A 22,631-nucleotide genomic window follows, 5' to 3' on the forward strand; every position below is an offset into this window, starting at 1 on the left:
GAGCGCGGTTTTGTGGTGGAACCATCTATCTGATATATTGGGTAATTACCTCTAATAGGTTTAAACTCTCTTGAGTGCATGTATACATGGTAATCTGCCTTAACTTCTACTTTTGTAAGCATCAGTTTTATGTCATTTTTTTTAATGCTGTTGTAACTTCAGTTACTAAACAAATGGTTATAAGTCAAAGGTTACCTGTATCATTTATACCTCGCTCTTTTCAGGTCTTAATGTACAGATTCAAACTCTTTTTTAAAACCGCATTTCTTAAGTGAATCATTGCCACTGATAAATGAATTATGTGGTTAAGCAAATCTGCTTCTCAGAAGCCAGCTGGAAAGATTTCAGTTGACCACAGGATGCTCCAATTATCTTAAATACATGCTGATTGCCAAACTCCCTGAATTTCAATCAGGTGACTGTGAATGCTGTGACAGTTATAAGTGTGAGGATCAGTCACTAAAAAAATGGTTATATGTATGTCAAAGGTTACCTGTGTCATCATATTCATACCTCGCAAAAGCCCTTTTCAGGACTTAATGTACAGATTCAAGCTCTCCAGTTTGGGCTGCAAACCTCTGGGTGGCCTCTAAATGGAATAGGAAAAAGCAAATATAGTCTGCATGTTGCTAAGTGAGACATTTGCTGAGTAAGTTTTGTCCCATTTTATGACATTTCTTACCACATTTATGAAGTGAATCGCTATCATTGTTACATTAGTGTTGTGGCCCAGTGGGAGCCATTGGAGCTGCAAACAGACTCCAACAGTGAGGGACCCTATGAGTCGGCTCTGGAAGATGTGGAGGACCCAGGAACAGGGTTCCGACTCCGAGCAGGGATCAGAGAGGCTGGTTGGCTACCAGGTGGCACCTGAGGCATGGAGCAGTGGTGAAAGCCAAAGGGAATTTTCATCCTGACATCAGGCCTTGGAGCAGTGGGAAGGAGACAAGGGAGTTGGTCCTGGACGCTCGGCAACGGAGGGCAGATAGACGCAGAGAACAACTACGCAGATACAGAAGATAATTGGACCCAGGTGGTTGTAATTAGGCTCCTCTCAAGATAGTATATAAGGAGAGACTTTGTGAGGAGGCTGGTTGCAGGATTCAACTTAATTATCAACGCTGGAGAAGCTGTTATCTGTATCTGTCGGAGTCTGAGTTGCTGCCAAGGTTCTTTATCTGTTCGTTCGTGTTTGGGCTTTCAGCCACCAAGATTTATAGTCCTGCTAATAAAGTGTTGTGGCCTTCCAGCTAAGCTTGTCTTGGCATTCGTTACTGGACGGAGGAGGGGGTCAGAACAGATTAGTAACCCAGTTATTCAGTGAATCTGGCTTCCCCATTGACTTTGCAAGTGATTGCAAAGGGACTTTGCACTGGGAAACTGCAACCGTCATAAATATGAAGCAGTTGTCATGCACCCAAATGTAAATCACATAAGTGTAAAAAATGGCCACGTCCTTTTTTTTCAGTGTTTAACTTTGAACAGTCACTAAGTGAGTCTTCTCTCCTGGTCGGCTTTGCAGACCGCTGGTCCTTTGCAGCCCAGATGATAGCTCAAATGCAACAGGCAGTGATTTTGCACACTTGAGTGCTGCTTGGATGCATTTTAGGAACCTTTTGCAGAGAGCTTGACCCATCCCTTCCACTGTACTCTCCCGAGGTAGTTTTTTTCAAATTGCAACACTCTCTCCTGGCCATTTAATGTGATGCCAGCTTGCTGACTTTATTCCTTACTCATCAGAATGCGGACTTCCAATCTGAGTTGCTATTTGGCCACCTGGCTAAAATATTTAAAAGTAGAAAGAAACAATGCAAGGGAGTACTCTCCCTCACTGGAGTATATGCTAAACAAAATAACCTTGTTGATAATAGGGCCATAAGCACGAACAGGGCATGTTCTGATCTGGAATTCTTTTCTTAAAAGGAAAGTGGGAAAAAAATAACACATTCAATATTTGCACAATAAAATAAAGGGTTGCTTGGCAAAATTATATATAACATGGTGGGCAAGCAAAACACAAAAACATAGCAAAAGGGGCTTGACTTTTAGGTGGTGAGGACCCAACAACTACAGGGGCAATATGTTGCAAGAGAGGTAATCCCCACAAGCCCCCACCCTGCAAAGCTGGCTAATGGGACGTGTAGTCCAAACAAAGCATCTCCTATCCTCTGTGTGTGTGTGTCTGTCGATGTGTAATTTATTTATTTATTAAAGTATCAGATTTAACCTGTTCAACTTCTTGCTCTCTGTTGCAAGAAGGGATGATCCCTAACAACATGCCCACCCTGGAGGTGGCTGATGGGACTTGTGATCCCTGGAGGTGGCTGATGGGACTTGTAATCCAAAGCACAGCGTTAAATATAAGACCAAGTCTCCCCCCACATCTCTCAGTCCTCAAAGCACTTCTGCAAAGATTCAGAATAACAAAGTTGGAAGGGACCTTTTAGTCTAACCCCCGCTGAAGCAGGAGATCCCACACCATTTCTGACAAATGGTAGTCCAATCTCTTCTTGAAGGTCTCAACTGATGAAGCTCCCACAACTTCCAAAGGCAACTTCTGTTCCATTGGTTGATTGTTCTCACTGTCAGAAAGTTCAGGCCAGTTGGAAATTTTGTTCGAAACAAATGAATCAAAGCCACTTGGGTATCCCCCGTTTGTGACATGCATTGGTCCAGTAGTGAGTTTCAAAAATTTTTGGAACCTCTTCTGTAGGTGTGGCCTGCTTTACGGGTCCACTGGTGGAACCTCTTTTAACCGGTTCGGTAGATTTGATGAACCGGTTCTATCAAACCAGTGCGAACCGGTAGGAACCCACCTCTGCATTGGTCCCACCCAACCAGCATGAGAAAATGAACAAGGGCTACCGGTTCTGGAGCAGGACCATTAAAGAACTTTCTCCAAACAAGCCAATAGCACTGTGCATTGGCACTCTCAATGTAGGATCACTGACTGGATGCTTCTGCAAATTATCTTCAAGTTTTCCTACACTGAGTTGGAGATATTTTGAGGTTCATGTAAAGTGTAGGGCAGTGGTAGCCCTTTTCCCACAGATCTTTTCAGACCTCATTGCTCTGTCCCACACCTCCCCAGTACCCAAGGCTGCTGCAATCCATTAAGGTAAGAGGCCCATCCCTCAGCGAGGGTACTGGCTGGCATTCAGTTGTCTTGCACTGTGACTCAGCCAGGTTTAAGTCTCCCTGGTTGAATCGGCCATGATCATTTGGCCTGGGGTTGATGGGACCAGTGGCATGGGTGGAGTGCTGGCAGAGGGCCAGCTAAGAATGAATACCCAAGCTAGATTGGCTGCAATTGGGATGGTGTTGAAATGGATGCGAAAATGTTGCCATGATCAATTGTCCCATTCTTTTATTTACATTTACTTGTAGGTTAAACGACCAGCAGAGGGCGCAGTGGCACAACAAGATGTGTGAAGTCCCTTGTGCAGGGAAATGGATGAGAGTTCCTATTAAATCATCCTTTCTACGTGAGGAAAGCATTTGGCCTCATAATCCATTACTGTGCCGCCAGTGGATATTGTACTGATAGCTATAAATAGACATGTTTTGCTAGTCACAGATACATCAGGAAGTTGGAGGCATTGGAGGCATTTCTGTGTGTGCCGTTTTGTTTTAAAATGATGGATTTAAAAACATCATGTTTTCCATTCCTGTTTTTTTTTTCTACCCAGCAATCTTATTAAGAGCTTGGAAGGTCTTGTGACATGCAGGTAGTCTTAGTAAAGATATTACCCAATTGTTGATTCATTCTTGACTTGCTGCTGTAGAAGCATTTTTGATTATTTGCTGATAGCTGTGCCCTATGGGCAGTGGTGGGATTCAGCCGGTTCGCACCTATTCGGGAGAACTGGTTATTAACTTTCTAAGCAGTTTGTAGAACCGGTTGTTGGAAGAAATCTCCTTTTGTTTTTTCCCCACTTTACAGGGCTAATCCTGTAAGGCAGGCAGGCAGGAAAGATTCTGGTGTTGTTTCTAGCCTCATCTTTATTGCCCTGCTTACAAAAACTGTCTCTCTGGTTAACCCTTATTACATTGTCACAGCTAAGACAAAGCGCCCATCAACATGAGTGATGTTGAGTTGGCTACGCCCACCCAGTCACATGACCACCGAGCCCCACCTACCTGTGGTCATTAGGGCAGAGAACCGGTTGTTAAATTATTTGAATCCCACCACTGCCTATGGGATATCTGATACCACCAGCACATCTGGGACAGATTCAAAAACATTGTCATCCACAACACACAAGCAATTATTAATTGCTGCCACATTGCCGTTGCCACCAACCATGGGATGGTTTCAAAGAACTCTTAAAAGAATACTGTATTAGTGGCCAAAAGCCATGGTATTTAAATACAAACTAGGTCTGCAGGAGATAAATAACCTCTCGTTATTTTTTTTCCACATTTTTAAAAAAATTGCTCAGTGGTCCTGCTTTCTTTACCTCTTGTTCTTGCCCACTTTCAGTGCACAATCAACTCATTCTGTGTGATGGATCCCACATAAGTTATATATCCTTGAGACAGCCAATACTTGATCAGGGGGATCACCATGCACCATAACTTTTAAATAAGCCATTGTCACCCAAATCACATATTCTCAAATGGATGATTCATGGTTCTGAGCCTTATCACAGCTTAGCAGAATGGACAACAAACAACTGTAGGAAGTTATCACCCAGCCCTCTCCCAGAAAAATGAAATATCCTAGGAAATATTAAAAAGGCAGAATATTTCTCTGGATGTGAAAAGAAAGAAACATGTTTTAAAAGACAGAATAGCTGCCTGTAGCTTCCTGCCCATCCCCACTTTGTCAATGGGGCATTAAGAAGGCCAAGCTAGTCCCTTTACATAATAAAGACTTCTCCAATGCAGCCCCAGGGGGATGGGATTAAAGTATGATAATATTGGCCCCAACTCACCACATGGCATCTGAGAACTCAACCAAACCTGGATTCAAAACACAGCCTAGAGAGTTGCCCCTGCATGGCCCCATGGGAGTCTGACAACCAATCAGAATACATTTCTTACACAGGAACAGGAAACAGAGAGGTGGGACTGAACAGGTTATAAAAAGCCTAGCAAGCCCCTCCCTCAGCCCTTCTCTTCTTCTCCACCAACATTGAAGCATGTGATCACCTTTTCTGTTCAGGACTCAAGCCATGTGGCCCTGTCCAACAATAAACCATCTTTCCAAGCAGGCTCCGTGTCTCCAGTGTCTTTTTCCCCACTTGGAGCTGAACCCAGAAGGACATTTCTTTCATCACAACCATATTATCTAACTAACTCAGATATTTCTTTCACAAAAGCCATTTCTTAAGACAATAAAATTCGGGGCCCTTTTTTGAGCTGGTAGGAAAGAAAACACAATATTGGTTTCCTATACCAAGACTCCATTTCTAAGTTCAGCCAGAAGCAAAGTGAACAGTGCCCAACAGTTTGGGGACGAAAGGAAGAAAGAAAAGACTCCAGCAACTACCTTTCTACATCCACAGAAGGAAAAACCGTATCAAACACAGAAAATCAAACTGAGATCTGCTCTTTTTTTTTTTGGTCCTGTAATCTAAAATTTCTTACCTGAGGCAGTTCCTTCACTTTGCCTAATGGGAGGTTTTGGTCTGATCTGGTTTTTGCAAAACATTTGCAAATAGGATATGCAAAAATACATGCACCATTTATTTCAGGTTGAAGGTTACACCAGCCAGGACAAGGGCATAGATAATTTTTTAAGACCAAACTAAACTCGATTAAATTTATATTAATGAAATATAGTTCTGATCATTATTTCTGGTGTGTAGCCCTGGGGCCAGAATTTGAATGCCCTTGATTAAAATGTCTTAAAGCTCTCCTTTGGTGAGTCTGGACCCACCTGCCTTGAAACACTACACCTGTGAATTGGACCCTGCAGCATTACACTTTCCGACTTCTTTCCAACAAAGCTTTCTATGCCCATTTTGGAAAAAAATCAAGAATTGACCAGTGGTGGGTTTCAAAAATTGTTCGAACCTACTCTGTGGGTGTGGCCTCCTTTGTGGGAGTGGCTTGCCACCCATGTGACCGGATGGGAGTGGCTTGCCGCCCATGTGACCGGATATGAAGATGCCGACGACACTTGTCAGAACTACCTTAAATTACCTCACACACAGCCCTGGCATGCATAAGAATAGGATGTCAACTTGTTTTTTAAAAGGCATCTTTGCTTTGCGTTAAAACAACTTCAACACACGGAATGTTCTGATTGCACCACAAACGCAGTAGTCATCCTTATCTTTCCCAGAGGCACTGCGTTTTATAAATATGAGCATGATAGTGTAGAATAATCATATCCAAGGACCAGTGGTGGGTTTCAAAAAAATTTGGAACCTCTTCTGTAGGTGTGGCCTGCTTTCCAGGTCCACTGGTGGAACCTCTTCTAACCGGTTCGGTAGATTTGACGAACCGAATAGGTGCGAACTGGTATAAGCACCCACCTCTGGAATTGACGTTATAACACTGTCTTGAAGTCATAGATTTCTCTGTGTGCTTCAGACCGGATCAAGCGACTTGTCTGATTATTTTGTCACTGACATGCGGGGTGGAGTTTTAAACGGTAGATTTTTTTAACTGTGGATTTTTAATGTTATACCCTGCCCCGAAGTCACTGCATGTGAGTTGGGAGGCTGTTAAAATTTGTTAAGTCCCACTTGGTTGTTCTGATCATCGGTTTAGTTAGTTCAGTTTGCCCTGCCAACTTGAAAAGAGTTTTCTCAATGTTCTTTCTCGGCGGCACAGTGCCCAATATTTGTAAGCCATCAATGTTGGGGAAGAGCCACGCCACTTTTCTGCCTCTCACTCAGCCTTGCAGAGAAAGAGTGAAGCAAAACCCGGCTGCTGTTGTTCTCCTCTGATGAACAGCCTTAGATTGGGTTACTGTGAATTGTCCTGAACAGAGAATGCTTGTATTTCCGGCCAATGCACTGGTCCCTTCTGAAAGGCACATATTGTACATGTATGCTGCTGGTCTTTGTATATACATACCCCACACACTTAGAAATGTTGGAGCACGTGTCTTGTGACTCACACACCCACTCTCTGGGGCCAGGAAGTGGCAAGAAGAGGAAATGATTGGTGCGGCCTTTCGTTCCCTTCCAGATGCTCGGCATGCCACACTCCAAGGGCTGTGAAGCAGCCGCCATGAAGGTGAGTGACCCCTATTCCCAGTTTCCTTTCTAACAATAACTACCAGTCCCCGTCTCTCAGTTTCCTGTCTCTGGGACAATGTGTTAGCTGGGGAATTCCTCACTGGAAGTTAACCCTTTGGGTTGAAGGACCTGACTCTGGGTAAAAGAGGTGGGGTGGGGTGGGGTGGGGGTAGTGGCAGCGAATGAAAACCACATGTTCCACCAAGAAACGCATGGGAAGAGATGGAAAATCAGCGGCAAGCAGAAAAGCAGGGTTGGAAACCAGAAGGCAGACAGAAAAACACAGAGAGATGCATTTCTCCCCACTTCTTTTTTGGTGAGCCCTGAAATGCCTTTTTTTTTACCATTTTTGGTTTGCTCACAGGAAGTTTTTTCATGGTACAAGAGACGAGAACTTTGTGTTATAGTTAATGATGGGTGGAGAGAGCATAATAGTTCAGGCGTAACGGCTGGTTCCAAAATTTTAGGCTTTAGAGTTAGAGCAGAACTTAGAACTTTAGAACTGGTGCTGCTGTTGTTGCTCTTGTGTGTGTATTTGTGTGCGTGTTTTGTGTATATGCAATTGAGAAAGCAAATATGAGCAGGGAAAAGTCATTTGCCTTCTCAGTTACAAAGCTAAAAAGCCAGGAAAGGGGATAGTTAATTTCAGGGATGTGTAGGCTACAGTAGATTGGCAGGAATCCCGTAGGAGAGGGTTAGCAAATCCACCCAGCCTTATGATGCAGAAGTGAGAGGCCACACTAGTTTTCTGTCAACCCAAACGGCCTTTTGTGATGAGGACTTTGGCTGGCTGACAATTCCAAATGGCCTTTGCAGATAGCAGCATTTTGGCACGCACGTTTCTAGGAGTTTTTCTCCAACAAACTGCAAAATCCTCAGCTGTCTCAGTGAAAGAAGGAATCTGTTCCACCGGGTGGATATGACAGTATTTTTCCAGCTCGGGAGGCTTGGATCTACATGGAACGATGCACTTCGTCAGAGCTTTGGAACAAACCAGAAATGCCCGTTACGCTGTGAAGCGGTCACTTAAGACAGAACAACGGAACATGTAGGGTAGGAATTTTGTGAGTGTGTGTGAGCATAAGTGTATAGATGACATGCCCCCAAACCTGTTCTATTACTTGCTTTCCAAATGTCAGATTTATGTGATCAGGCATTAGGAAGTTTTTCTCTTTGAATTAGCGAACTGCAACACAGTGCTAAAAAGGAGGGAGGAAATATTTGAATTCTCTATATTCTGATGGGAAAATATTTTCTCTCATCCATGCGAGTCTATGTATTTATGGGTTTTGCTAAACTTCTCGATTAAGATGTTTTTGTTAAGAAACCAAGGGTTTCTTCCTTTTTTTCGTTGATGAGTGCCACGCTGGTGAGCATTCAGAAAGTTTTTTTTTAATTTGTTGCTTAAAGTATGAATTTGAGTTTTGAAAAGACTGCTATTTAACTAGATAAGTTGAGACTTCGATTCTGTTGGTTCATTTACAGAAATGATACACAATCCAATTTTTGATTTCAGTTTTTCATATTGAAATTAGCAAATGTGAACAGAGAAAATAGGTTGGATTGCACATTGTTTAATACAAGCTAATTTTAAAAATGACCGGTACGCTAATGGATTATGGGCCCATTCTGAAAATCTGGGAAACTTTCATAATGAAAAAAAAAAAGCTGTAACTTGCTTTAAATACAGAAATATCTGCAAATGTGGAACAAGACAGTGCTTTTCCACCACTCTAAAACCAATTAACATTCTGCATCTCAGCATCTGCTATTCTGAATTTGGACAAACTAAAATGTATGAGTCCCATAAATTATCTCTAGTGAATCCTGTACTAAGGTAATTCCCTATTCTGTGGTATAGGTGGAATCTGCATTTGGTTTATAACTTTAACATGTTCCATGTTGGTTTTGATGATAAATCTATCTGGGTTGATTATGTTGTGATTCAGGGGTGGAATCATGGGACAGAGTTAGAAAGTACATCACAGTTGATTCATAATTCTGTTTTTTTCTCCAGTTCATTTTTTTTGTCCTACTCGCCTTCCCATGTTTCACAGATCCCGTGGTTGGCCAAGGTAAGAGGCTAGCTACTTTTTTTGACATGATATGTATGTCCCCCAGTGGTGGGTTTCAAAATTTTTTAGAACCTCTTCTGTAGGTGTGGCAAGTTTTGTGGGAGTGGCTTGCTGGCCATGTGACCAGGTGGGAGTGGCTTGACAGCCATGCGACTGGGTGGGAGTGGCTTGGCAGTCATGTGACTGGGTGGGCATGGTCAACTTGTAAAATATGGTGAAACTCACTTAACAACGCTCTTGCTTAGCAACCAAAATGTTGGCTCAGAAACTCTGACATTTGAAGCACGCAAGTCTTAAAGCTGTCAAGTTACAAGACCCTTGCACCCCTAACCCTTTAGGGAAAAAAATCCCAGGGTGTTCAAACATGACAGCTTTAAGACTTGTGGACTTCAACTCCCAGAATTCCTCCGCTCGCTCTTCATCTTGATGATGTTCAGACGGGCGGGGGGAGGGAGCTGGAACCGGTTCTAAACAGCACTGTAGATTTGTGGAACCTCTTCTATAGAAGAGGTTAGAACTGGCAGGAACCCACCCCTGATGTCCCCTCATCTCCACAGTAGTAACAAGCAATGGGTTTGTTCATTTATTTCACTCAGTAATGAGTGGCATATAAATGTAATAAATAACGTTTCCCATGACTGTCAATCTTTCATGCTGTCTGATGCATGGGGATCTTTCAGGGTTACAGGAAAAACCTAGCAGCTTAAAGCTTAGAACCTGAGAGGTAGATCACCAGGGAGATCCAAAGATCAGTTACTAATACTTTCTAAAGCCATTTTGTCTACACCCTGGCAGGATTGACAAAATATCAAGCAGAGTATGGTTCTCCCGTCCCCCACAATAGAAGAAAAAGGTCTTATAGTATATTTTTCAAGAGTTCCCCGCCATCTAGTCAGAGCTGAAGAAGCTTCTTGGATGAGAAGCAAAACGTCTTCAAAGAAAAAACGAGAAAATCCAGTTGCCTCTTGAAAAATAAAGCAACTTTGGGACAACTATGACTTGAAAAACTGAGAATCTCCATAGACATCCCATAGTATAATTGTGCATCTCTTATTTGGAATATTTGCTTACTAGCCTGATGACAACAATTAAGTTCATATCTGTTCAGCTGTCTTATCTATATCAGAGATTCTAAAAGATCTTTTTTTAATTTAATTGTAGTACTGGGCTTTTTTGTTGTGCTTTTCTTAAATTCATAGAGAAACGCTTACCTTGAAGTTACCGATTGATTTATGCTTGTTCTTAGTCAATGTAATTTGCAACCAGCATGGGAAATTTTTTGATGAAGGTGTCTTTAATTTATAAAGATGCATCCAGATAAATCAAGACGGGAGAGGAACAAGAAAGAAAATTATGCAGGGGACCCCCTTTAATCACCTCCCCTTTTTCCTTTAATGCCCACAAGAGGTGGGAAGGAAGACATTTGGAGAACTGAGATAAAAAAATATTATGATTAATTTTACCCTTAGGATGAAAATTAATTCTCTTTAAATAAGCCAAAACATATGCTGGCATTTTCCACATTTATTTTTTTCAAAAGAATCTGCAGTGACAATTTCACATTTTTTCTGCCTGTGTTGCAAAGCCGAGAACCAGATTGTCTTTTTAAAAATTATTTTTAAATATTTGCAAAGGGCTGGCAGAAAGAAAGGTGAGGAAATGTAGCCAATTGGGATCTTAAACGTACTACAAAGGAGAAGAAAGAAGGAGAAGGAGTTTAGGACATGATATGGAGGAAGGATGATCATCCTGGCATCAAATAATTGTACAGGTAGTCCTTGACTTACAACCGAAACTGAGCCCAAAATTGTCTGTTACTAAGCAAGATAGTTGTTAAGTAAGTTTGCCCCATTTTACAACAGTTTTTCTTGCCACAGTTGTTAAGTGAATCACTGCAGTTGACAAGTTAGTAACATGGTTATTAAGTGAAATTGGCTTCCCCGTTAACTTTGCTTGTCGGAAAGTCACAAAGGGGATTACGTAACACTGGGACACTGCAACTGTCATAAATATGAGTCAGTTGTGAAGCATCTGAATTTTGATCACCCGACCATGGGGGGACCATGGGGGATGCTGCAATGGTCTGGTGAAAAATGGTCAGGTCAGTTTGTTCAGTGCCTTTGTAACTTTGAACAGCACTAAATGAATAGTTGTAAATCGAGGACTACCTATATACTTTCTTCTACTTTTGGAGTTCAGACCTGAATGCAATTATCTCTGTAGTGATGTGGCTCACTCAACAGCAGCATTGTGGAGAAATCCAACATCTGCAAAATTACAGCTTCTGAAACCATTATGGGAGAGGGGACACAGCTTTGTGGGGGACCTCCCAAAAATGACCGAACATGACCCCTGGCCGCAGAATGGTATCTGAGTGGAAAACTGGGAAGAGCCGAGGTGGTGCAGTGGTTAAATGCAGCACTGCAGGCTACTTCAGCTGACTGCAGTTCTGCAGTTCGGCTGTTCAAATCTCACCGGCTCAAGGTTGACTCAGCCTTCCATCCTTCCAAGGTGGGTAAAATGAGGACCCAGATTGTTGTTGGGGGCAGTATGCTGACTCTGTAAACCGCTTAGAGAGGGCTGAAAGCCCTATGAAGCGGTATATAAGTCTAACTGCTATTGCTATTGCTACTGGAATGCTATGTGGAATTCTAATCCCTACACCAGTGGTAGTCAACCTGGTCCCTACCGCCCACTAGTGGGCGTTCCAGCTTTCATGATGGGCTGTGGGGGTTTGCTGTAACTCTGCTTTGTAAATTTTATAAAATAAAGTTACTTCCCTACTTTATAAATCACCATTACTGTGGAACTGGTGGGCAGTTAGAAACTTTTACTACAAACAGAGATACAAAAGTGGGCAGTAGCAAGAGCAATAGCAATAGCAGTTAGACTTATATACCGCTTCATAGGGCTTTCAGCCCTCTCTAAGCGGTTTACAGAGTCAGCATATCGCCCCCACAGTCTGGGTCCTCATTTCACCCACCTCGGAAGGATGGAAGGCTGAGTCAACCTTGAGCCGGTGAGATTTGAACAGCCGAATGCAGAACTGCAGTCAGCTGAAGTAGCCCGCAATGCTGCATTTAACCACTGCGCCACCTCGGCTCTCTCAGTAGGTATAAAAAGGTTGACTACTCCTGCACTAAACTCTATACCTTCAATCTTACTTGTCACTCTTCCCTTTCCAGATGTGGTCCAAAATTTGAGACCTGCTACTCACATTGACCTCCAGCTTTGTTTATACACACTGATTTTCTGTTTGTAGTTTCCACTACTTGGCTTTGAACTACAGCAGGAGTGGTCCAACCGTGGCAACTTTAAGACTTGTGGACTGGAGTTGAAGACTATGTGTCTTAAAGTTGACAAGGTTTGAGAAACATTGCTCAAGGGTGTGGTAAGAATAAAATGGGAAGTTGCACAGTTCTGAGCAATTTGGGGAAAAGATGAAGATGAACACAAAAGAGACAGAAAAAAGGATATTAAGCCGTCTCCATTTTGATTCAGATTCAGAAAGTTCAACTTCGATTGTTCAGAAGGAAGAAGATTCCGAAGGATTTCAAACCACAACAGAATCTTTTGTCAGTACTGTCGGTGAGTCTCTTGCCAAAATAGTTGGCAATAGCCAATCTTATTCAACTCAGCTAGCATTCGTGTACTAATTAAGCATATATTTCCCATCCCTAGATTGTTCTGCTTCCCTGAAGATGTATTTTGAGAAGAGAACTAATTGGTTGGACAAAAGGGCTGATTTCCCTAGGATGCTGCTTCACTCCTTCAAAATTTTGCTAAAGTTAAATGAGCATTTAGTTTTTGCCATATAATGGACTCTGGAGTGGAGTTTGGAGTTGTTATTTAACCCTTTTTGAAAGGGTTAAGATTCTAGAGATAGAGAATTAACTTTAAACAGAAATGAATCTGATATAAGGTGGTTCATCCTCCCCCCCCTTTGTTTGTGACACAATTATTAAAGTCTCCAAACCATCTGAGTTGGTAAATGGATATACACATTGTCAGCGGGACAATGCGGGCTGGCGACGCCTCAGAGTAGGGCCTTCTCTGTTGCCGCTCTGGCCCTATGGAATGAGCTGCCCCCAGAGATCCAGGCCCTATCCACTCTCTTGGCCTTCCGTAAAGCTATTAAAACCTGGCTTTTCCGGCAGGCCTGGGGCTGTTGACCTCTTGATTGAGGTCCAGCCCCCCCCCCTTTGATTGGGTGTATGTTGTGCTTCTTTTTAACTTTGTTGTGTCTTATTGTTTTAATTCTTTTTAATATTTTTCATTTCTGTAAGCCGCCCGGAGTCCTTCGGGATTGGGCAGCCTAGAAATTCAATAAATGAAATGAAATGTGGGATGGGGGAACTGTCTGGTTCTTGTGTGTGGAGAGGACATATTCCACTTTATTATTTAATACAATCTTTTCATAATTTAATAAAATACTTGGTGTTCTCTGAGTTTGGCTCTTTCCTGCAGATGTCTCACTATCAGGCTAGGTAATATCATGATAGAGAGCCAGTTTAGTATAGTGTTTAAGGCAGCAGACTAGTAGAAACTGGGAGACTGTGAGTTCTAGGCCTATTTTAGGCATGAAGCTAGTTGGGTGCCATGGGCCAATCCTTCCTTCTCATCCCTAAGAAGCAAGCAATGGCAAACCAATTTCAGCAAATACATTTTCCCCATTGCACTGCTGATGTTATCTAGCCTACTAATAAAATGTCTGCAGTAAGAGGAAAAAAAAGTCTTAGAGAACACCATGAACTGAACATTTCAATCCAGAGCTATAGTCTTTACTATTCAGTGTTTAAAATGGTCACCTGTATTCATTCAAAACCCCTCCCTTTTTATGAACCTGTAATCTCATCTAAAATGTAGCGTTGGGGTAACTGGATGAAGCTGCTGTTTAACTATCAGTTGAAAATGTAACCTTAGAGTGGGAGAGAGATTCACCTACTTAGTACCTTTTTCCTTCTCCATGCTTTGTTTTTCTATGACAGGGGTGTTAACAAATGAAATTCACAGTCCAGAAAATATAACCTCTCTGGAAGAGAATGTATCAGCAAGCGGTATGTAATTGTGGACATTATTGGATGTTTAATGCATATAGTTCATTTGTTCCTAGGGGCAGTTGTCCTCCAATTAAACCAGTCAAAGATAACAGTTTTGACTGATGTCCAAACTCAGCATAATAACACTTAACCCACAATTTGTGAGTTGACATAAAAATGTATTTGAATGTTGGAATTACGGTTAAGGATTTCCTTTTTCTGCTTAATGCTTAGTTGAAGAATCTGTAGAGGTTGATTTAAAAAAAAATCTATTTTCTATTCTTCGCTCTTTCTCCTTAGAGATAGGTGACACTATAATACTTTAAAGACTCATTGTTATTTGATAGATAATTATGGATTTAAGGAAATAAGGATTGTTACAAAGGAAAGAATATTAATGGTAATTTGAACACATAATGCTCAATGACAGCGAAGTATTCAGTTATGTTTAACGTAAACCAGTGATGTTAATCCTGAGCTTAAGAATTGATGCACAAAAACTTGTAACCAAATGACATGCTTGATGAAATGGAGGAAAGTTATTCTTTTTTTCTTCTCTTGCTTTGTTTTGTATGTGTTGTTTTGCTTAAAAAGAATAAAAATATATTTAAAAAAATAAAAAGAAATCAAATGGATAGGGAAAATCCACAAAGTAACAATTTTTTTTCTAAGGGCACACTCTTTTCTTGACTTGTTATAGAAGTGACAACAGTGACAACACCAGCTGAAGTGACAGCGGCTCTCAGCACAAGCATTGTGCAATTCAAGAACAAGCCAGGTGAGTCCAAAGAAGACAAAGAATTTTGGAATGAATTCTGAAACACCCTGAAAATCAGACCAAAAACAATCCACAAAGCCTCTTTCACAGGGGAACAGAACTTTTAAGGATGTTTTTCTTGGCATAGTAAAATTTTCCCTCTGGCATTATCTTTTCCAGAAGATTCCACACCTCAACTACCGCCTGTTGACCCAAAAAAAAAATCAGGTATTTATTTAATTTATTTATGAAAGATTTAAAGATTTCTAAATTGTTTGCTATGCTGGGCAAAATTTTCCCAAGATGACACTTATCAACGTTAATGAATATCTGAGATAATATATTAACATCTACTGAACAATAAAATCTACAATCTTAACTCGAGTAAATACTGACAAAATACGATTTTCAGTTCTGACATTTTCCCATCAATATGCTTTCTTCCTCTTTCCATAGATGCTCTGTTGAAAGAATATCATGATATTTTTGTTTATGGTGAGTTTCAAACTGGGTTAAACAAAGGAGAAATTTTGAAGGGAGATTTCCAAACGCCTGTAATCCTGTAAAAAGAAAAAAAAATGGTTTGAGGGAGAAAATACTAACATAAAATATGTGTGTTGTTATCAATGTGTGAAATTAAGCATTTTATAGAATGTCTAGGAAATCTATTGAATGCCAAAAATGGGACATCAAAGCATGAAACACTTTATATTTCACACATTTCCTAGGCATTCTTTGCGATGCCAAATGGCAAACGGGCAAAGTATAAAATATTCCCACTAAAATGCCATTCTAGCCTTTCTTGTTGCAACAAGTAGGCCTATACTGGTCTTTTTCTCTTCTTTCTTTCAGTAAAAAAAGTCCTGGACTTTGTTTTGCATTTCTTCTTTCATTTTCATATGTTTTTTTTTCAATAAAGAATTTAGGATAGGGTTAGTGTTGGGATTTTCATAACTCTTTTCATACTTTACTTAAATAGTTCTTGTCGTTCGGCATCATGCCAGATACTATATACAATGCCAAGGAAAAGTATATAGCATATTAAAAACAACAGACATTTCATACTTTGCCTAAAGATGTCACACATTTTATAGATTTTTCTAGGCATTCTATACATTCTGCCACCTTTTCAACACATTACTGGTAACATATACATGTGTTGGGATGAGGCACCTGAAGTCCTCCAAATATTGATGGCCCAAAAAGAGATTCTGGCACTTGTTTGACAACATTGGAAGGCTCACAATTTCTGTGATGCCCATGTGCCAGTGGTGGGATTCAAATAATTTAACAACCTAATGACCAGCTGGGTAGGTGGGGCTCAGTGGTCATGTGACTGGGTGGGTGTGGCCAACTCAATGTCACTCACTTCGATGGGCGCTTCACCTTAGCTGTTACAATGTACTAAGGGTTAACCGGAGAGGCAGTTTCTGTAAGCAGGGCAATAAAGATTAGGCTAGAAACAACACCAGAATGTTTCCTTCCTGACTGCCTTACAGGATTAGCCCTGTAAAGTGGGAAAAAAACAAAAGGGGATTTCTTCCAACAACCGGTTCTCCGAACTGCTTAGAAAGTTAACAACCGGTTCTCTCGAATAGGTGCGAGCTGGCTGAATCCCACCACTGCCATGTGCCCAATGGTTATACCACTTGATATGCTGGAAACCTAGTGGCTATATCGTCACAATATGTTAAGCTTTGGTCAGTGGGTTGTTTTTTAAAATTCATTTGAGGGCATTTTGGTAGCTTTGCGTGTTGTGCAAACCCAGTTTATTTGGTTTGTTCATGATTGAAAATATTAAAGTCAGGAAACATGAATGATTTGGGAAGCAGGTTAGATGCAGTGCCTTCCATCAAACGTCAACAGATGCTCTTGAAACTGTCATCCCTTTTCAGTTCCAGATGTCCCAAATTACTGACTTCTCTCCGTTTGCCTTGCAGATTATTGGTCCTTGCGCAAGTGGGGTTTAGTAGCTGCTGCCATCCTTTTCATCTTGGGCATTCTCATTCTTACCTGTAAGCCTGAGAGACTGGAATGAATGAATAAATGAATGAAGGAAGGAAGGAAGGAAGGAAGAAAGGAAGGAAATGTATCTTATTAACTGAGGTTGAAAAGAGAATGATGGAATAAAAGAACAGAACCATGTTTCGTATCATTGCCTTACAGTCCTAATTTAGTTTTAACAATTATAGTTAACATTAATCAGTTCATTATACTGGCTTTGCATGAGCTTTTTCAGCAATATTGTCTGCATCACTGAAAATGCTAGAATATAATATCACACCATTAACATCACCATTTGAAATCGGAAGTACTTCATCAAAAAAAAAGGCAATGTTTAGATGGGAACACTTAACTTTGCTATCAGTTTGTACGGCTGCCTATCCATTCCAAAGAAAATCTGGATGGTGGATTTGAAATCAAAAGAGTTACATATTATTTAATGTTCAGGAAAGGCCTCTGGGAAGCACATGATTTAGGACATTGTTTTCCACCATGATTCCAGGAATGATACTTGGTGATCCAATACCTTGGTGGGTTTAAAGATGCTGCGTAGGCTGCCATTTTTTTTAAAACCATAAGACAAACTCTAGGGCAAAGTGATGGTGGTGGGGAGGTTCTGGCATTCCAGATGTGCTCAACCACAATACAAGCACCTTCGTGCACCCAAACCATTAGTGTAAGAAGCAGCTGGCATGCCATCTCTTCCCATTCTGTTCTGAACTTTAGGGAAGAGCATTCCTCAAATACTTCGTTTGCTTCCTTTTCTCTTCAGGTGGCAAAAATGGGAAATTTCCACGATGCCGAGGGAAAAAGCAGGCAAGGTAAGTCTTCCAACTGTGTTGCCCGCTCTGTCCCCTTATCTTTGTGAATTTGATCACGTGAAAATTGTGCTTGAGAAATATGTCTGATTCTCACGCATGACCAACCCTGATCCTGATTTTTATTTTATTTTTACAGAACATACGATGTGTCTCGGGCTTGAATCCTCTTTGCCAGAAGCCTCTGAAGACTGCACTGGGAATGCTTTGGCACCACCAGGGGGCATCCTTATGGTGAAAAAAAATGTTTGGTGTTCTCCCAGAACCATCTTTCTTCTATCTGACCTTTCCATTTGTGCTTATTATGATCCTGCAACACAAGTCCATTTGTATTGCCCTCTCCCTAAATTATCTTTTTGTTACATTGAACTAGTTCCTTGGCACAATCACAAGGCCTGGAAATCCATTGTTCCTTTCTTTGCCTGCCTGAGGTCAGGGCAATGTGTATAGTGACTATTGTTCTTAGTTGCTTAGCAAAACTTGTCTATCCAAATTCTCTGCCAAGAAATCTCAAGTTCTGTTCTCTCAATAAATTTTTGGCGTGGTTTGTTGCTTCTAAATTTCCTGACATTGACTCTGTGCTGTTTTTGGCCTGGTGTGGGGTGTGGGTTATATTTACATACCCTCGTTCTGAAAGAAGCTATGATAGCAGAGCTATTATCCATTGGGATCTGGAAGTTGTCAGATTGGATGACAAGGTAGAAAGATTCAGAAAAGAAGGGAGGAGGTAGTTTTATTTATTTTTTTAAAAACATTCTGTGGGTTAACACTAGGGGTGGGTTCCTGCCAGTTCTAACCTCTTCTATAGAAGTGGTTCCACAAATCTACAGTGCCATTTAGAACCGGTTCCAGCTGCCTTCCTTTGCCTATCTGCACATCATCAAGATGAAGAGTGAGAGGAGGAATTCTGGGAGTTGAAGTCCACAAGTCTTAAAGCTGTCAAGTTTGAACACCCCTGGGATTTTTTTTCCTAAAGGGTTAGGAAACTTGACAGCTTTAAGGGTTAGGGGTGCAAGGGTCTTGTAACTTGAAAGCTTTAAGACTTGCACACTTCAATGCCAGAGTTCCTGAGCCAACATTTTGATTGCTAAGCAAGAGCGTTGTTAAGTGAGTTTCACCACATTTTACAAGTTGGCCACGCCCACCCGATCACATGGCCGGCAAGCCACTCCCACAAAGCAGGCTACTCCTACAGAAGAGGTTCTAAAATTTTTTGAAACCCACCACTGGTTAACACATATTAAACCGTAATCTGGTCTATTTGACTTTGGTTCCTCATAATGGGTAAACTCAACCTTCCTACTTTGTAATCCATCTTGAATGACCCCAGCTAATATCCCTTCCCGTAATATCAACGGACATTCAGTTTATCACATTACAGCCTTCGGGAGTAAAGTTGGCCGTCGAATAACATAACTCCCATAATCAGTGACGAAGTGTTTGCTCCATGATGTTGAAGGACCAAATAATTTACATTGCATAAAAATGGAGAAGAAGCTGCAACAAATAAAACAAATGTTGTATTTATAGTGGATGCAGTTTGTATTTAATGTTATTTGCTGTTGACAGAATCCAGACCTTATCTAGTCTGGCTTACATCTTTAAGTTATTTTTTGTTTCTATCCTAGCCTTTCCTCCAGCAGGCCTCCATCTCCTTCAGCTTCTGTCCAGATCAACCCTGGTTTTCAGATAATGACTAACACAAAGTCACCCAGTAAGATTTCGGAAATTTGTACTTGCCTCTCACAGTACTAGAGAGGTAGTTTGGTTTAGTGGCTCAGGCATCAGAGTAGAAACAGGAGACTCTGTGAGTTCTAGTCCCATCTTAGGCCAGTGATGGCGAACCTATGACACGCGTGTCAGTGCTGACACGCGTAGCCATTTCGGGTGACACGCACATGCTCCCCAAACTTGTTTCAGCGGCAGCTCTCAGCCTGGGCGGCAGCGTCACGCAGGCTGTGGAAGGAGGAGGAGGAGGAGGAGGAGGAGGGAACCAACCAAAGAGAGGCTTTTACCGGGTCTGCGCCCCACAGCCAGGATCGTCCTTGCGCCTCAAGCCGCGTTTCTTCCTGCAAAGCCCTTCGGGCAACCCGAGAGTTCCGCTTGACGCCAGAAGGGCTTTGCAGGAAGAAACACGGCTTGAGGCGCCAGGACGGTCCTGGCTGTGGGGCGCAGACTCGGTAAAAGCCTCTCTTTGGTTCCCTCCTCCTCCCCCTCCTTCCACAGCCTGTGTGACGCTGCCGCCCAGGCTGAGAGCTGCCGCTGCCGCTGCTGCACAACTGAGGGAGGGAGAGGGAAAGCAGAGGTAGCCTCAAATTCCACCGTTGGGACAGGGGAAAGGGCTTGTCCCTCAAGAGTGGGGGGGGGATAGAGGTGGGAAGAAGGGGCCCGGCCTGTCCACAGCGCCCCCCACAGATGGATTACGGATCGAACGCTTCTCTCTCTGCAGCCTTTTTCTGCAAGTCCCAGCTACTCAGCGGGGCGTCATCATTTCCGGGGGGGTTGCAGTTTTCCAGCTCAGATATCAGGATCCGCCGGGATTAAGTGGGAGAAAACGCCGCTGGCCGAGCGGAACAAACACATCCAAAGGTTAATCTTATTTTACGAAAACACAACTTCCAAAAGTCGATCATGGCCTCCGTCAAGAAGCTCTTCCCCCACCCTCCACCCATTCTGGGGTCTTGGTGTCCCTCGGCTAAGATCCACCCCGGAAAGCAGGACGGGGGCAGCCCTCCTGTAATTCTGGCTGGGTTAAAGAGCAGGGATGGAGGAGCCCTATCACACCTTCATTCAAAGGGTGGGGAGGGGGAGGCCCGATAAAGTCCCTCCCTTGGGGTGTCTGAAGTCCCAGCTGAAGCAGCCGAAGGAAAAAGGATAAGCATCCGTCGCTGCCCAATGGCGCTTGGGGTAACCCCGCTGGGCAGAGCCAGTCGAGGCTCATCCTGCAAATGAGGGTTTCCTTTGGGGAGGGCCAGGTGGTTTCAAGCACCCCAAACAGCCAATCTCTCTCTCTCCGTCCCCCTTCCTTTGCTCCTGGGGCTGCAGAACTTTCCATGGGCTCAACAGTAATTGAGTAAAATTCTAAGCCACTGCAGTAGCTGCTTTTTGGTTTTATTTTTTTTAATATTTATCAGTCTCTCTTTTAGTTGAAGAGTTGAAGTCCACAAGGCTTAAAGCTGTCAGGTTTGAAGACCCCTGGGGTTTTTTTCCTAAAGGGTTAGGGGTGCAAGGTTCTTGTAACTTGACAGCTTTAAGACTTGCACGCTTCAATGCCAGAGTTTCTGAGCCAACATTTTGGTTGCTAAGCAGGACCGTTGGTAAGTGATACTGATAATAATATCAAGGGCAACATACGAAATCGACTGATGAACAAAGAAGTTACTAAGCAGCTATGTTAAATAATTTGTTTTTGGTTTATTAAATACAATTATATTGCAATTATATATTTTTGTAGTTTAAACTATAAATTGTGCAAAATTATGTTTTTGTCGAAGTGACACACAAGTCTACACATCTTAAAATTGCCAAGGTTGAAAAACATTAATGTCAGTCCTACAACTATCCTTAAAAAAATAAAAACCTGAATTGCCAAAGCCCAACATTTTTCAACATTGTTGCCCCTGAACTGTTGAGATAAACTGAAGTTTTTGTTGTTGTTGTTTTTTGAGGTGGAAATTACAGAAGTGATCCTGGTTAACCAAAGCAGCAGGAAATGAAAATTCTAGATGATTTTATATCCAATACACACACTGTATGATTGTGCCTGTGTGTTTTTAAAATATTTGTGCAAGGGTTGAACTGCAAATATCCATCCATTTCAAACACAAAACAAAACCAGCTGAAGCCTACCCTCACATATATCTTTAAAAAATGTGCAGGAAAGTATAAACCAGAACTTGACTTTTCAAAATGAAAAGTTCTCTGTTAAAAGCAATAGCAATAGTTTCAGAGCCAGATTTAACATTCTTCCTTCAGCACTCCTCCAGGGCAGGTATAAGAGAACACCTATAGCAGAACGGGTCTGTATATGTGGTAAAGGAGAAGTGGAAGATATCTCACGTGTTCTATTACACTGCGAGCTATACAGAGCTTGTAGGTCTGCACATATTTCTCCCTTATTAGAGAGATTGCCAGGGAGGGCAGACCATTTTTATCTAGGCTTCCTCCTCCAGGACCCTAACCCGGTTACCACGTATGCAGTGGCAAAGTTCTGTGCTGCTGCTATGTCCATTAAAAAAAATAAAATTGGCTACAGAAGTGTAGTACCATCTTGTACCAATTATCTGGACATACCTTTAACAATCTTTGGACCATTATGATATTATCCACTTTTAATGTCAATACTTTTTCATTATATTTTAATGTTAGTATTTTTTGACATAGTGAGGGGACTAATGTGTATTGCTGGTCTTTGACCGTAATAAAGATTTTACTTACTTACCTACTTCTGTTAAAAGCATGGGAACAAAAAAAAAAAAAAAAAAAAGGAAGAAAGAAGTAAAACCATAGTTATGAGAAAAAAAGACCTTGGAAGATTTCAACCAGAAGGTGGCAGAAGAAAGATTCTTTTTGAGTTCCTACATTAAAAAGATGTCCAACCAGGCTGCTTTTAGAATTTGGGCTTTTTAAGTTAGAGTTCTATTCTTTCCTGAATTGTCTTTAAAAAAAAAACAAAAAAAAAAAAACAGGTCGACCTCTACAAAGAAAGCATGCCAAATAGAGGCATACTGTGTTTTTACATA

General features: G+C 41.7%; 1 protein-coding gene across 2 annotated transcripts; it reads left to right on the forward strand.

Annotated features, from left to right (window-relative positions):
* The first annotated feature begins 6,857 nt into the window (after nt 1-6,857).
* Nucleotides 6,858-18,449, forward strand: LOC116515444 (FXYD domain-containing ion transport regulator 5-like). Of its 2 annotated transcripts, none has more exons than XM_032227492.1 (10): nt 6,858-7,194; nt 9,214-9,271; nt 12,773-12,859; nt 14,260-14,328; nt 15,011-15,088; nt 15,248-15,295; nt 15,524-15,562; nt 17,008-17,082; nt 17,844-17,892; nt 18,029-18,449. In XM_032227492.1, exons 1-10 carry the CDS (start codon nt 7,147-7,149, stop codon nt 18,051-18,053), a joined length of 576 nt encoding a protein of 191 aa, XP_032083383.1. In that variant the 5' UTR covers nt 6,858-7,146; the 3' UTR covers nt 18,054-18,449. The 2 variants fall into 2 exon arrangements, with proteins under 2 accessions (XP_032083383.1, XP_032083381.1); XM_032227490.1 differs by lacking the exon at nt 6,858-7,194 and adding an exon at nt 7,370-7,512.
* Nucleotides 18,450-22,631: the final 4,182 nt, after the last annotated feature.

This window comes from Thamnophis elegans, chromosome 12, assembly GCF_009769535.1.
Source record: "Thamnophis elegans isolate rThaEle1 chromosome 12, rThaEle1.pri, whole genome shotgun sequence".
Classification (NCBI taxonomy): Eukaryota; Metazoa; Chordata; class Lepidosauria; order Squamata; family Colubridae; genus Thamnophis; species Thamnophis elegans.

Excerpts from the sequence above, each read along its gene's own strand:
- LOC116515444 (XM_032227490.1), top strand. The coding sequence starts at position 7,390 with ATGTTCCACCAAGAAACGCATGGGAAGAGATGGAAAATCAGCGGCAAG. Across the intron at positions 12,860-14,259 it reads ATCTTTTGTCAGTACTGTCG|GGGTGTTAACAAATGAAATT; the intron begins GTGAGTCTCTTG and ends TTTCTATGACAG. Across the intron at positions 17,893-18,028 it reads CGAGGGAAAAAGCAGGCAAG|AACATACGATGTGTCTCGGG; the intron begins GTAAGTCTTCCA and ends TTATTTTTACAG.